Source organism: Peromyscus californicus, unplaced genomic scaffold (assembly GCF_007827085.1).
Source record: "Peromyscus californicus insignis strain IS unplaced genomic scaffold, ASM782708v3 Scaffold_5__1_contigs__length_169319896, whole genome shotgun sequence".
Classification (NCBI taxonomy): Eukaryota; Metazoa; Chordata; class Mammalia; order Rodentia; family Cricetidae; genus Peromyscus; species Peromyscus californicus.
The window spans coordinates 14,844,119-14,858,008 of record NW_026294573.1 but is presented as its reverse complement, the minus strand read 5'-3'; the positions used below and the strand labels follow the sequence as shown (position 1 = coordinate 14,858,008).

General features: G+C 46.0%; 1 protein-coding gene across 6 annotated transcripts in view; it reads left to right on the top strand.

Annotated features, from left to right (window-relative positions):
• The window catches only part of Ubr4 (ubiquitin protein ligase E3 component n-recognin 4), a 118,237-nt gene that overhangs the window by 21,595 nt on the left and 82,752 nt on the right, over positions 1–13,890 (top strand). For all 6 annotated transcript variants that reach the window (XM_052718629.1, XM_052718634.1, XM_052718631.1 and 3 more), the window contains exons 13-25: positions 27–164; positions 732–849; positions 1,979–2,166; positions 3,085–3,244; positions 3,323–3,408; positions 7,091–7,260; positions 8,446–8,728; positions 9,273–9,408; positions 9,614–9,693; positions 10,461–10,589; positions 11,454–11,636; positions 11,777–11,899; positions 11,988–12,217. In XM_052718629.1, coding sequence (XP_052574589.1) covers positions 27–164; positions 732–849; positions 1,979–2,166; positions 3,085–3,244; positions 3,323–3,408; positions 7,091–7,260; positions 8,446–8,728; positions 9,273–9,408; positions 9,614–9,693; positions 10,461–10,589; positions 11,454–11,636; positions 11,777–11,899; positions 11,988–12,217 — 2,024 coding nt within the window. The remainder of the gene's footprint in view (positions 1–26; positions 165–731; positions 850–1,978; positions 2,167–3,084; positions 3,245–3,322; positions 3,409–7,090; positions 7,261–8,445; positions 8,729–9,272; positions 9,409–9,613; positions 9,694–10,460; positions 10,590–11,453; positions 11,637–11,776; positions 11,900–11,987; positions 12,218–13,890) is intronic.

Below are 13,890 nucleotides of genomic sequence, written 5' to 3'. Positions count from 1 at the left end.
TGCGCCTCTGGTTTTGTTATCTTCAGGGCTGGGAGACAGATGGTCCCCCTGCAGTCCTGAGTATTATGGCCCAGAGCACCTCCACACAAAGGATTCAACGGCTGATTGACTCTGTCCCGCTGACAAACCTGCTCTTGACTTTACTTTCAACTTCATACAGAAAGGTGGGTAGCAGCCAAGCCATTCATAAATTGGAGTAAGGTTGACAAGGGCATGGTTTTTATAAATGCAGACTGTGGTAATAGTTTTGGAGAGGAACCTACCCTGGAACCCCTCTCTCCTTCCTTGCTGCCTCCCTTTCTTAAGGTCTCTCTGTTGTCTAAGCTGGGCTTCCTGCACTCAAGTGAGCCTCTTGTTTCAGCATCCTTGGAGTAAAGGCACATGCTGTCACTGTACCCAGCTTGACAAAAAGAATAGTTCTTGGAACGTTGGAAGCAGTTATTGATTGCCAGTATTAGATATATGCTGACCCTTGGTGACTTGTGGTGACAGGTCTGAAGCAGAAGCATGGTGGACACTCCAGGAATGTTCCTTTACATTCCTTGGCCATGTCTCTGGTTGTGAGTGCTTATATAAGATAAAGCAGTAAGAGTCCTACGTGGGGGAGCATTTGGAGAAACCTGATTTGAAAAGCAACTGAGACATAGAGACACTTGGAGGTCGTCACGGAGATTAAATGGCCCAGCTCTGTTTTTGGATTCATCTGTTCTGCAACCTTGTGGTTTTCCTAGGCGTGTGTCCTGCAGCGGCAGAGGAAGGGCTCCATGAGCAGTGATGCCAGCGCCTCCACCGACTCCAACACATACTATGAGGATGACTTCAGTAGCACAGAGGAGGACAGCAGCCAAGGTAGCCAGAGATAGCCCTCTAGTTCCTTGTGCTTCTCTGTCTCGCCTTCCTGGTTGCCTTTGCATTTATGTGTTCTCAGCATTTATATGCTGTTTAAGAGTAGCTTGAGGGGCAGGGAGTGCTGGAAAAATGTTTGCCTAGAATGTGTGATGCCCTGGGTTGGATCGGCAGTCCGGTAAACCAGGTGTGGTGCACACACCTGTTATCCCAGCACTAGGGAGACAGGAAGAGGGTTAGATGTTCAAGGTCATTATTGACTACTTTAGGGAATTAGAGGCCAGCCTTGGCTACATGAGACCTTTTTAAAAATAGTAAGTTGAGTGTAGAATACTAAATGATAAATACTGCTTTCAACCAAGCCTATGTAGCTTTTCATTTCTGCCAGAATCAAAATACATCTCAGTTGCTCATGTTTCCTCCTTTGTGGACCCATGCTGGGACTTCTGCTCTCCCTGTGCAGGTCAAAAGGCCATGTGGCAGGGGTTTGGTTTTACCATGGATTTGTAGCTTAGGGATAATAGGGCAGAGCTGAAGACTTATGTAGAGGAGATATTCTCAGTTTTCCTTTCATGGTCAAGTTTGTGGGACAGTGTGAAACACCAAAGGGTATGATTCTTAGCGTCTTGAGTGTGCAACTGGTGAGACTAGTTTGCTTTTGTAAATGTTTGGCTTCTTTCCAGACAGGCAGATAAGAGGAAATGATTCTTTTGTTGGACTCGTAAAAAAAAAAAAAAATCAGTTTTACTGCACTATAACTCGTGTACAATTAAATGAAAGCACTTTATGTATCCATTTAGTTGTCTTGGCAGATTGACAGGATCAGTCCCCATCCTCTGCATCAGCATGCCCTGTGGTCTTTTGACTTGAACACTTTTAGAAAACAGGTTCACACACACAGAGATGGTTTTTTTTTTTTTTTTTTTAAAGATTTATTTATTTATTATGTATACAGTGTTCGGCCTGCAGGCCAGAAGAGGGCACCAGATCTCATTACAGATGGTTGTGAGCCACCATGTGGTTGCTGGGAATGAACTCAGGACCTCTGGAAGAGCAGCCAGTGCTCTTAACCTCTGAGCCATCTCTCCAGTCCCAGAGATAGTTTTTTTTGTGACTTTCTCTTTCTCTTCAGATGATGACAGCGAGCCTATTTTGGGGCAGTGGTTTGAGGAGACCATCTCTCCCAGTAAAGAGAAAGCTGCACCTCCACCCCCTCCACCGCCCCCTCCCCTGGAGAGCTCTCCTCGGGTTAAAAGCCCCAGTAAACAGGCCTCTGGTGAGAAGGGCAACATCTTGGCCAGTCGCAAAGATCCTGAGTTGGTAAGAGTGGATTTCTGAAGTTCTGGCGGTGGGAGGAGGGCGATTTCTTCAGTCAAGTGGTTGAGATGAGAAGTAGACCATCTGAGCTAAAGCAGTTCTAAGCTGGATAACTGGTACTTAGATCTGCCTCTGTGTAGGACTTCCAGGGAGTAATTATGTGTTATTGAATAGCTTGCTTCCAATGCTGATGGTTATTAGCCCAATCTTTAGGTTTAGATAGAGGTTGATTTGAAGCTTGCTTTTCCCTCTTAATGGTTCTGGGCCAGAATCTGAATGTCTCCTTGTTGGGGAGTGATTGCACCCACCCCAAAGGGCTTTGTGAAAGTGTTTTCAAAGCCCGTAGCATAGGTTTGCTGCATCATAAATGCTCACTTGTTGATTCAACCAATATTTATTGATTATCTTTTATGTTTCAGCCCCTATTCTAATAATTTATCAGTAAATGAGTCATGTACAATTCTTTCACGTAGCCTTGTATTTATAGTTTCCTATTTAAAGGTTATGGGCATAAAACATATAATCATTTAATAATTAGTTTTTTACAATAATGGCAAATCAGTTAAATAATAAAGAAAGGTGAGGATGTATGTATGTGTAATAATCATTGATGTAGGGGTCAGTCTCCAGTATGTTACTAGTAATGTCTTGAGGTGGGCTCTGGAGGAACAGGGGAAAAAAAACGAGTGGATGAGCTTGGAGGTCCTGCCTGACAATGTTTTTTTGAGGTCTACACCAAGTGGGTGTACCATTCTGTGCAGCTGATTCTCATTATGGATGTAGTCCTGCTATAAGAATTAAGTGATAGCCTTCAATTTTGGCATGGGAGCTTCTGGGCTTGTATAATACTAGCTTGAATTTAGGGTTGGTAGAAGTTCATACCCCATGACCCTGATCTGAGTTGTTTTCTGTTCCTTTTAGTTCTTAGGTCTGGCTTCCAACATCCTGAACTTTATCACATCTTCCATGCTGAACTCTCGGAACAATTTCATCCGGAACTATCTGAGTGTGTCTCTTTCAGAGCACCATATGGCTACCCTGGCCAGCATCATTAAGGAGGTGGACAAAGATGGACTCAAGGGTCAGTGGAGAGGCTGGGTGTTGTCGCAGGGCACTTTTGGCTCCAAGTTCCCGAGTAACTGTATTCCTCTGTCCTAAGGGTCATCAGATGAGGACTTCGCTGCTGCTCTCTATCACTTCAACCACTCCCTGGTAACTTCTGACCTACAGTCCCCGAACCTGCAGGTTGGTGTGTACTGTGGCTGCTAGGCAGGAGCGCATTACACTTTCCCTGGGATATGGTGCCTCTCATCATTGAAGGATGCTTTGTTCTTGCTCTCTGCTGGGCAGAGTTTTGCTTGGGTGTTCTGTGTGCCCCTGTGCAGTGGTTGGGATCATTGAAAGAAAAAGATGTCCTTTTCCCCAAGTCCTGAAGTTTAAAGAAAGGAAGAAAACAGCTAAACAAGCTCCCAGTGCTTCTCATAGTAGACCAGTAGACGGAACTCACCAAGTTATTTACAAAATACGAGCGACACATGTTCACCAGTCTGATGGGGGAAATACAAAATTAAAGGCACTTTAAAAGTGGCCATCAGGTCACAGCAGACATGCTTGCTTTCCCTTACAAACCTATCACCAAAACTGATTCTAGGACCTTGACTGAACATGTAACTGCAGGATTCCCTCCCTCCTGAGATAGGTGGTGGTCTGAATCCTAAGTCTCACATGTATGTAGACTCCTCAAATTAAACCACTCTTAGCTTACATTGAATGGCATTATGTGCTTTACTTTTCACTTAGTATTCATCATATGATGTCTGTTGCCAAGATTCGTCTGTAGTGTTTCTGTAGTCCTTACTACACTGCTGTGGGATACCTATTGTGCTTGGCTGTATCGCTTGATTCATCTTCTCTGTTTCCACTGAGGTACATTTGAATTGTGTCTAGGCTTATTGCATTCCAGATGTTGCTATGATTTTTCTTACTCGTGTTCCCTGGTATGTGTGGAGGAGAGTGGTTCTCCGGGCGCTGTCACTTGGAGTAGAATTGTCAGGTTATACAGTGTGAGTGTCGGCACATCAGGCCACACTGCTGCACGGGGACTATGGTTTTCATCCCTACCAGCAAGGGGTCAGATCATGTGGATTCATATTTGGCAATATCATAGTTTGATAATAATTAGGTTGTTTTTATTAAGACTTGAGTTGTTTTAGTTTTATTAAGACTTCTCTAGCTCTGGCTGACTTGGGACTCTAGCCTAACTTGACTGTAAACTCTTGGCAGTCCTCCTGTATTAGCCTAGGATCCCAGGCATGGGTCATTGCATCTAGCAGGTAATTTTTTTTGTCATGGGCAAAGTTAGTCTTTCCTAATCTTTAATGTACACAGGGATTCCTGAGGAGATGGTTTAAAATGCGGATTCTGGGTCAGGGGTACAGCTCAGTGGTACAGCACATGCCTGTTCATGCAGGGCCCTGGCTTTGATTCCAGCACCACAGACAAAAGGATGATTTCTTCTGGACGCCCTTTTCTCAGTGCCATGTAGTCAAGTGGATCTCCAAGTCTGACCTGAAACTATTTAGAAAGTTTTTTGTTACTGTTAATTATTTTAGTGCCTGACGCCCAGAAGGCCGAGACAAGAGGATTGCAAATTCAAGGCTGTCCTTGGCAACACAACCAGACTTTCTCTACAAAAGTTCAAATGAAAACGGTCACTTCCGCAGACAGCAGTACTTTAGAGACTTGTCAGTTTCTTCCAAAGGGATACAATGTAGGAAGCTATTGGAAGAAGTGAAATTCTTAGAATCCCAAACTGTTGGAGAGAATCCTTGAAGTTTTCTTCTGTTGTTTAAAAAGATGGTTGTGAAATGTATTAATACCTGCCTATTATTAAGGGAATTTTTTTTTTTTTTTTTTTTTTTTGGTTTTTCGAGACAGGGTTTCTCTGTGTAGCTTTGCGCCTCTCCTGGAACTCACTTGGTAGCTCAGGCTGGCCTCGAACTCACAGAGATCCACCTGGCTCTGCCTCCCGAGTGCTGGGATTAAAGGCATGCGCCACCACCGCCCGGCGGGAAATTTATTTTGGCAGGAAGGAAATAGAAGTTGTTCAGTGTTTGGCCTCTGTGGCAGCTTCCCACCCTGTCTGAAGCTGGTCCTGCCCAGTGCTCAGCTCCTTCCCCCAGTTTATTTAGGGAAGCTTCAAAGTTCATGGTCTTGTTCTGCCTAAACTTGTCTAGAGAGCAGAGACGAAATGCTTTTCTCTGGACTGGAGTCCCTAGGCCTCTTGTCCTGATGTTGCCCTCAGCATTTGAGAGGGAACTGCCAACTTGCACAAACTCCTGACAGAGAATTCCCAACCTCTTTTCATCTCTGTCTGTTTGGGGGCTGTAAGTTCACTGGGAAAGTATATGCTTTGCTGATAGTGCAGTGCTTGGCCTGGAGTATCTGCCTGGTGCTGGAAACAGCCCTTATGATCCATGATGTTGGAATGATATTGAATTCCAAGGAGTTGAATTATCAACAATATTGAAGAGTAGAATTTAGTTTGTCAGACTTAGAAATTTCTTCTAGTTACCGGGTGGTGGCCACTTTTAATCCCAGTACTCAGGAGGCAGAGGCAGGCAGATCTCTGGGAGTTGAAGCCTAGCCTGGTCTACAGAGTAATTTCTAGGATAGCCAGAGCTACACAGAGAAACCCTGTCTCGAAAAACCAAAACCAAAGGGGAAAAAAAAAAAAGTAAAGAGAAGAAAAGAAAAAGTAATTCTTCTAGCATGATTTATGTCTTCAAAAGCCATATGGCAAATCAGGCACTTGTGTGGTGTTCCAATGGCACCTGCTTACTGTGTGTGTTTTCACTTAGTTCCTAGGGAGGGATACTCAGCCTGGAGCAAGGACAGCTGTGGTTCTTCTTCCTTCCATGAAGGGGGAGGGGACAGAAGCCAGTAAGCAGGGTCAGATGGCTTCTGAGACAGCTCTCCGGGAGACAGTTCAAGTGTTACAACTCTAGTTTATTCCAGAACAAGAGGGGCATATAAATGTAAGACTGGGGACAGTGGCTGAGGCATCACCTACTTTGTGTTAAACAGCACACCCTGTCATAAAGTTCCTAGTACAAGTCATAGTTGCTTATGGGCAGCAGGGGGAGCTCTAGTAGGGAACTGTGCCAAGGGTCACACTAGAGAGAAATCAGGCGTCCAGGCTTAGGGACAGCTTTCAGATAAGGTCAGGCCTCCAGGCCTAGAGACCTTCTCCAAATAAGGGCAGTTAGAGAGCAGGAAGTCTCACTGGGGAGGGAGTCCTCCATGTTGCTGAGCTCTGAGAGAGTTGCCAGGCCATGGTAGACAGTAACCTCTGACCAGCTTGGGCTCCCAACTGACGGCCCTGCTGAGTAACACGTTGGCTTCTCACAGGCCTCATTTCTCTTAACACTGTTTACCACTCGTCAGATACACAAGTTGTCAACCGCCTCTGTGGATGTTATTTGTCTGAGGTAACTAGCTGTAAATGAAGTCCACTCAGCCAGGTGTGCTGGCACATGCCTTTAATTTCAGCACTCAGGAGGTGAGTCTCTGTGAGTTCAGGGCCAGCCAGGGCTACACAGAGGGACACTGTCTGAAAAAACAGTCCATCTGCTGTGACGTCTGTTGAGTTTCCTTCTGAAGGCACCACTGTTCACTTGCCAGCCTTCTTGAAAACTGCCTTGATTGCAAGGTCTCCAAGCACTTGTCCTTTCCAAAGCCTGCTGTAGACACTAAGTAAGCTACAGCTGTAATTGGGCTGCATCGTATTTTTCTCACTTGTTGGACAACATGATTTTTCTTCAGATTTCTTGTAGACGTACACTGCCAAGTTCTTTGGTTCATTATTCAGAAAAGGAGTGTTGATGAGTGCACATAACCTTTGACTTGTGCTGTCTCTGTCCTCCAGAACACACTGCTACAGCAGCTGGGAGTCGCCCCTTTCTCCGAGGGCCCTTGGCCCCTCTACATTCACCCCCAAGGTCTCTCGGTGCTTTCCCGCCTCCTGCTTATCTGGCAACATAAAGCTGGAGCCCAAGGTGACCCTGACGTCCCAGAATGCTTGAAAGTGTGGGACAGGTAAGACCCTAACAGAAGGAAGGTCTGTGGATGATTGGGCACTATTTGCAGGAGTCTGGCTGTGAGAAGCTGCTGTCTGTGCTCAGGAGGGGTGGAAAAGTGACAGGGGGTTTGGTGGATGTTTTGGTAAACAGTGTGGTCTGGGAAAAGACACTTCCAATAGCCATGGGAAATTTAGTTGCAATTGTCATTCAGAGCCTGGATTCCAAAGATGACCAGTCTCCCAAAGGAGAAAGGCCTGATTGCCCTGGCTTAGTGTGCTTTCCACAGGCACCCATTTAGAGTGGCGTAGCATCGGTTTTGGATACATTTTAAAGAACTTTTTTCCTTGGGGGAAGCTCAGCTTAATCACCTAAATCCTCCTTAGATGAACCTGTTTTTTGCCATCTTTTGTTTACATGGTTAGGCTTCAAAGCAGTTTGTTTTCCTAAAAGGCTTTGCTATTCTATCCCCCAGCCCAGGATCAAATAGCTGTAATGTTGGATTTGCAAGATCATAGCCCTCTTTGAATGCCAGAGGCCCACTATGTTCTTTGTGGCAGAGTTTTGCAAGAAGGCTTCTGGGAGCTGGAGATGAAGGAAGGACACCGTATTAAAATACAGATCTTGGACTGGAGAGATGGCTCAGAGGTTAAGAGCACTGACTGCTCTTCCAGAGGTCCTGAGTTCAATTTCCAGCAACCACATGGTGGCTCACAACCATGTGTAATGAGATCTGGCATGCAGTCACACATGCTGTATACATAATTAAAAAAAAAAATACAGATCTCTTTCCTAAAAGCCAAAGAACATGCAAACAATTGGCTGTACTCATTCCTTCTTGTATAAAGGCTTTTCTGACAAGTTCTCAAATATTATAATAGTCCATTCCCCACGGCCCCTCTGCCTCCCCACCTCCTGCCTGGCTCTGAACTCCGTGGGTGTGTGCATGTGCGCACAGTCAGTCACATGTGCCACACCATTCTTGTAGAGGTCAGAGGACAACTTGTGGAGTTGGTTCTCTCTTAGCATATGAGACCTGGGGTTGGAATAAGGTGTGGCAGTCTTGGTGGCAAGCATCTTGACCCCTCTGGGACATATTGCTGGCCCACGTCTGGCTTTTTGGCTTCTCTGCATTGGCTTTTCTCTTCGTTAACTTGTTCTCCTTCCAGCACTGGGTGACATGCTCCCCTTTTCTCTATGCCAGGTTTTTGTCTACAATGAAGCAGAATGCACTGCAGGGGGTGGTGCCCAGTGAGACAGAGGACCTGAATGTTGAGCACCTGCAGCTGCTGCTCCTCATCTTCCACAGCTTCTCTGAGAAGGGCCGCCGGGCCATCTTCACCATGCTGGTGCAGAATATCCAGGAGCTGAGTGTTAACATGGAGGTGCAGATGCGCTCCGTGCCGCTAACCCTGGCACGCCTCCTTTTGATCTTCGACTACCTGCTTCATCAGTACTCCAAAGCCCCCATGTATCTGTTTGAGCAGGTGAAGACCCACGCCATTTCCTTGCTCTCATTCTGAGAGCTCCATTCTTTGCAGGCAGTAATGTTTTATTTGTGGTTATGAAGGCTTTATGGGTAGGGCTAGCTAAGTCTTTAGGATTAGACTTTCTGTTTACTTGATGGGTTTGTTGATTGATGGGTGGCCTCTTGTTCACTCACAAATGTTCTTTCTCATCCCCCTGCTTACTTGTGTAGTCACAGTGCCGTCAGCTTTGGCCCCACATGTGTATTAGTGCCTGAGGAAGGGTCCCATAGTAAATGCTAGAGTTGTAGCCTTTTGTGAAGACACAAAAGAGGATGAGAGGGTGGGTAAGAGGTGCTCTGCTCAACAGTTTTTAAACTAATTCATGGAGCATCCTTCCCCATGATGCACTATCAAAAATTATTTTCAAAAGAAATCAGAATAATCTTCAAAATTTCATTTTCATTTGATGCTAACAAGTTTTGGTATTACTAGATCTGTTCTCTCTGGTGTGAAAAGCAGATGGTGACTGTATATCCTTAACTCGAGTGTCTGTGTTTCAAAGGTGCAGCACAACCTGCTGAGCCCCCCTTTTGGGTGGGCAAGTGGATCCCAAGACAGCAGCAGCCGCCGGGCCAACACTCCTCTGTATCATGGGTTCAAGGAAGTAGAAGAAAACTGGTCCAAACATCTTTCATCAGGTCAGAAAGAAGGTTGTCAGCAAAAGGGTGATGACTGCTGGTCCTTGTTGGTGGCATTACATCTGTAGCTCAGTGACTCCTGGAGGAGCTTTGGTCCGGGCCTCAGTCTCCCCCTTGAGGGTGGTCCATCACCTGCTGATTCAGAAAAGTTGTAGAAATTGACTGTTACATGCTTCACACTGTTAACAAGCTCATCATTTTCCAGATGCAGCCCCACAACCCAGGTTCTACTGTGTCCTGTCCCCAGAGGCCTCTGAGGAGGATTTGCACCGACTCGATTCTATGGTACTGGGATTTTCTTTTTTCTTTCTCTCTGTCCTTTTTTCTTTATTTTTTTCTTATTCTCCTTCTGGAATTTTCTTTCTTTTTTTTTTTTTTTCTTTATTTCTTACTATTCTTCTGGAATTTTTTTTCTTTTCTTTTTCTGCCTTTTTTCTTTATTTCTTCTCCTCCTTTTAAAGAGTTAGAATCTTTTCTTATGCTCTTAAGCTGGCTTTAAAAGCCTGAGGGAGGTCAAGCAATCATTCTGTATCAGCTTCCTGAGTAGCTGGGGTTATAAGGTCTGCCCTGTCCTGCTCTGCCCTGCATAAGATTTTAAAGCCTTTTTTTACCTGTGGGTCAGATACTCCCCATCCCCACACTGAGCACTCTCCACTCCTCACACGTTAGCATTTGAGTGTCTAAAAGGAAAACGTCAGAAATGTAGCACAGTGGTTACCTCACTCTCTTCGTTCTAGAGCCTGCAGCTGTGTGCTTGTGTTAGTACACAGACTTAAGTGTGAGGCCCCAGAACTCACTCTGCTGTGAGGAGGAGCTGATGGGATGTTTTCACAGTCAGGAGACTAAGTGATGATGTAGGTCCAGGAGGAGAAAATGTTCCAGTATTCAAATGTCTTCTTTTCCCCTTCCTCTCCCTAAGACAGGGTCTCACTGTGTAGCCCACTGGTCTGGAACTCACAAGAGATCCCCCTGCCTCATACCCCTGAATGCTGGAATCAAAGGTGTGCCAAACCACCTCGACCTAAATTGTTTTTGGTCTTTCTTGGTATTAGGCATGTGAAGTTCTTTTCTCCAAGCTCGTCAAGTACGATGAGCTTTACACCTCGCTGACAGGCCTGCTTGCAGCTGGTTCTCAGCTGGACACAGTCAGGAGGAAGGAAAATAAGAACGGGACAGCCCTGGTAAGACTGGACCCTGGGAGGGGCTGGACGTGTGTGTGATGATCAGTCCTTTCAACCTAAAGTTAGTCCCTTCTGGGCATGAGCTCTTCATTCAACGTTTGTTTTCAAAACGGACTGTTTCTGCAGCATTTCTACATACTTTGAGTGGTTCTGTCAGCTGTAATTTTATGTTTTTGTTAATGTTGAGAGAAATGTGACTGGGGTTGGTGGCTGCCCAAGTGTCGACAGCATGTGGGTTTCTAGACACTTTAAAACAGGTCTGGGCCAGGCGGTGGTGGCGCATGCCTTTGATCCCAGCACTTGGGAGGCAGAGCCAGGCGGATCTCTGTGAGTTCGAGGCCAGCCTGGTCTACAGAGCGAGATCCAGGACAGGCACCAAAACTACAGTGAGGAAACCCTGTCTCGAAAAAGCAAACAAAAAACAAAAAACCCAGGTCTGAACAGTTCCATGCTGTTTACTAAAGGGCTGGCTGCTGACTCTGCTCCTGCCCAGCTCCCGTCTTCCCCCTTGGTTAGATGGTAAAGTACCGGGGAGCCAGAGCTGTCTGAGAGCATCCTGGTAGCTTCTCAGTGTGCAGAACAGAGCAGAGTGTCATAGTGTATCTGCCTGGTTGGCTTACTTAGTGTTTGTGTGCTGAGATGCTCTGGGGGCTCTCAGTTCACACTGGCACACGTTTCTGTGTGCTGAGATGCTCTGGGGGCTCAGTTCACACTAGGCACACGTTTCTGTGTACTGAGATGCTCTGGGGGCTCAGCTCACACTGGCACACCATCCTGCTTGAAAGGCTATCTTTTGGAACAGTTGTTACATTAGGGAGATTTTGAGCATGCCACATGCTTCCATTGCTCCGTTCACCTCCTCAGGAGGCCTGCGCCCTGCAATATTACTTCTTGATACTCTGGAGGATCTTAGGAATTTTGCCACCTTCAAAGACTTACATGAACCAGCTGGCCATGAACTTACCTGAGATGAGTGAATGTGACATCTTACACACTCTGCGATGGTCGTCCCGCCTCCGGATCAGCTCCTATGTCAACTGGATAAAGGTGCCACAGGGGAGGGAGCTCAGTGCTGTGAGGGAGCTTCACAGGCGACTTGCTTCCCACCGTGGGGGCTTTTAAAGTTAATGAAAGCTTTTAGATTTCTAGGTTATTTTCCTAAACACTCTTTCTTGCTGTCCAAATAGGATCATCTTATCAAACAGGGCATGAAGCCCGAGCATGCTGGCTCTCTCATAGAACTGACCTCCACCAAGTGTAGCTCAGTAAAGTACGATGTTGAGATTGTAGAGGAGTACTTTGCCCGACAGGTATGCCTTCGTTCTAATCCTAATGACAGAACTAGGCTCTGCCACAGCCTTCGGCCACAACTAATTAATATTCTGGGTGCTTTTAAAGATCTCATCATTCTGCTCCATCGACTGCACCACCGTCCTGCAGCTTCATGAGATCCCTAGTCTGCAGTCCATCTACACCCTGGATGCTGCCATCTCAAAGGTCCAGGTCTCTCTGGATGAGCACTTTTCTAAGATGGCTGCGGAGACTGATCCTCACAAGTCATCTGAGATCACCAAGAACCTCCTTCCAGCTACGCTGCAACTCATTGACACCTATGCCTCGTTCACTAGGTGCAGAGACTAGCACTCCCTCGGCGAGGTCCCTGGGGTCTGAGCCTGCACCCTCCTTGTGTGTCAGCCTTGCTTTCCCCCGTGGTGCGGAGTGTAAAGGGGTGGCCAAGAGGAAAGTCCCAGGACGTTGAATTTTTAGAATCCATCAGACTTCTAGCAGTGTAGTTTCAGGGTACAGAGGATAGGCGTTTTTCTGAGAGCCACTGTTCCAGTTCTCAGTGGGAATGAAGCCCTCCCAGGGCTTCCAGTCTGTGGTACCCAGATGTAGGAGCAGTTACTAACTCTGCTTTCAAACAGTCTCACTCTGGGTTACTCCCGAGCTTGTGGCAGTCTTCCTCTCTCACCTCCTAGATGCTGGGCTTACAGGCCTGAGGCAAATATTCCTTAGTGGGTTGGAGGGTGTTCCAAAACCTTTCTTTTTCTTTAGCAAACCCTATAAACTACATGTCCAATTTGCTCAACAAATGATGTTTAAAAGGTTTAAAATTGAGACTTCTAGTTTTTCTTAAATTAGAACTGGGAGATTCTGTTCTCAGTACTGAGAGTGAAAAGAAGGAACAGCCAGGCATGGTGGCCCGTGCCTATAATCCTAGCACTTAGGAGGCAGAAGCAGGGCTAGTTGACTCAGCTGCATGAGACCCTGACTTCACTTCACCCCTGTAAAGTGACAGTGAGCAAGTGTGAGTGAGCTGGCAAAACTGTCCTCTACACAACAGTCATGGGGTTGGTTGAGTGGAGGAGTGGCTTCTCCTTGCAGCAGGTCAGCCTGCTCATCTTAAGTTCCTTGCCTATCTGGGCCCTGGGATCTCATTGTCAGTCCCTGTTCTGTTGTGATTGTTTGCTGACAGGGACCTGGATTGGTGTAACTGAAGTCATCTTGTCTGTTAGTGTGAATGCCTTGCAGACTGAGGGCTTTAGCTGGAGGCGGTTATACTGAATAAACACAAGGCATACCTAGTGACAAATACCCTGCTGTGTGCCAGGCTCTGTTCTTGATGCTGATGTGATGCAGTGGCCAACTGCAAAGCACGGGCCTCCCCTCTGCAGAACCTAGGCTTTGCTCTGCCTGCTGGGCCAGTGCTTTCCAAAACTGAGCTCCTGTGGGTTTTCCTTGGCAAATAAGTTGGGAAATGTTAGGTAAATTAAAGCTGAACAAACAGGTTTTGTTTTTGTTGCTGCTTTTATTTATTTATTTATTTATTTATTTGGTTGGTTGGTTGGTTGATTTTTCAAAACAGCGTTTCTTTGTTTTTGTTGCTGATTCACTCATTCATTCATTCATTCGTTTGGTTTTTCAAGACAGGGTTTCTCTGTGTAGCTCTGACTGTCCTGGAACTCACTTATAGACCAGTCTAGCCTCAAACTCACAGAGATCTACCTGCCTCTGCCTCCCGAGTGCTGGAATTAAAAGTGTGCACCACCACCACCTGGCTTATTTTTTAAAATATATTCTCAGAGTATATATATGTGTGTGCATATGTGTATGTATATATATATATATATATATATTGTTGGTCTTCAAAGATGGGGAAGGAGGGTAGGAGTGTTCAGTGCCCTTCAGATTTGTTCTTCATGGACTCATGTTTTGGGAGCTTTTCTGAGGGTGGGCTACTTTGGGAAACACTTCTTTGGGAAACACTTCCCCATGAAGGGACTGGTAGTGTCACCTGTCC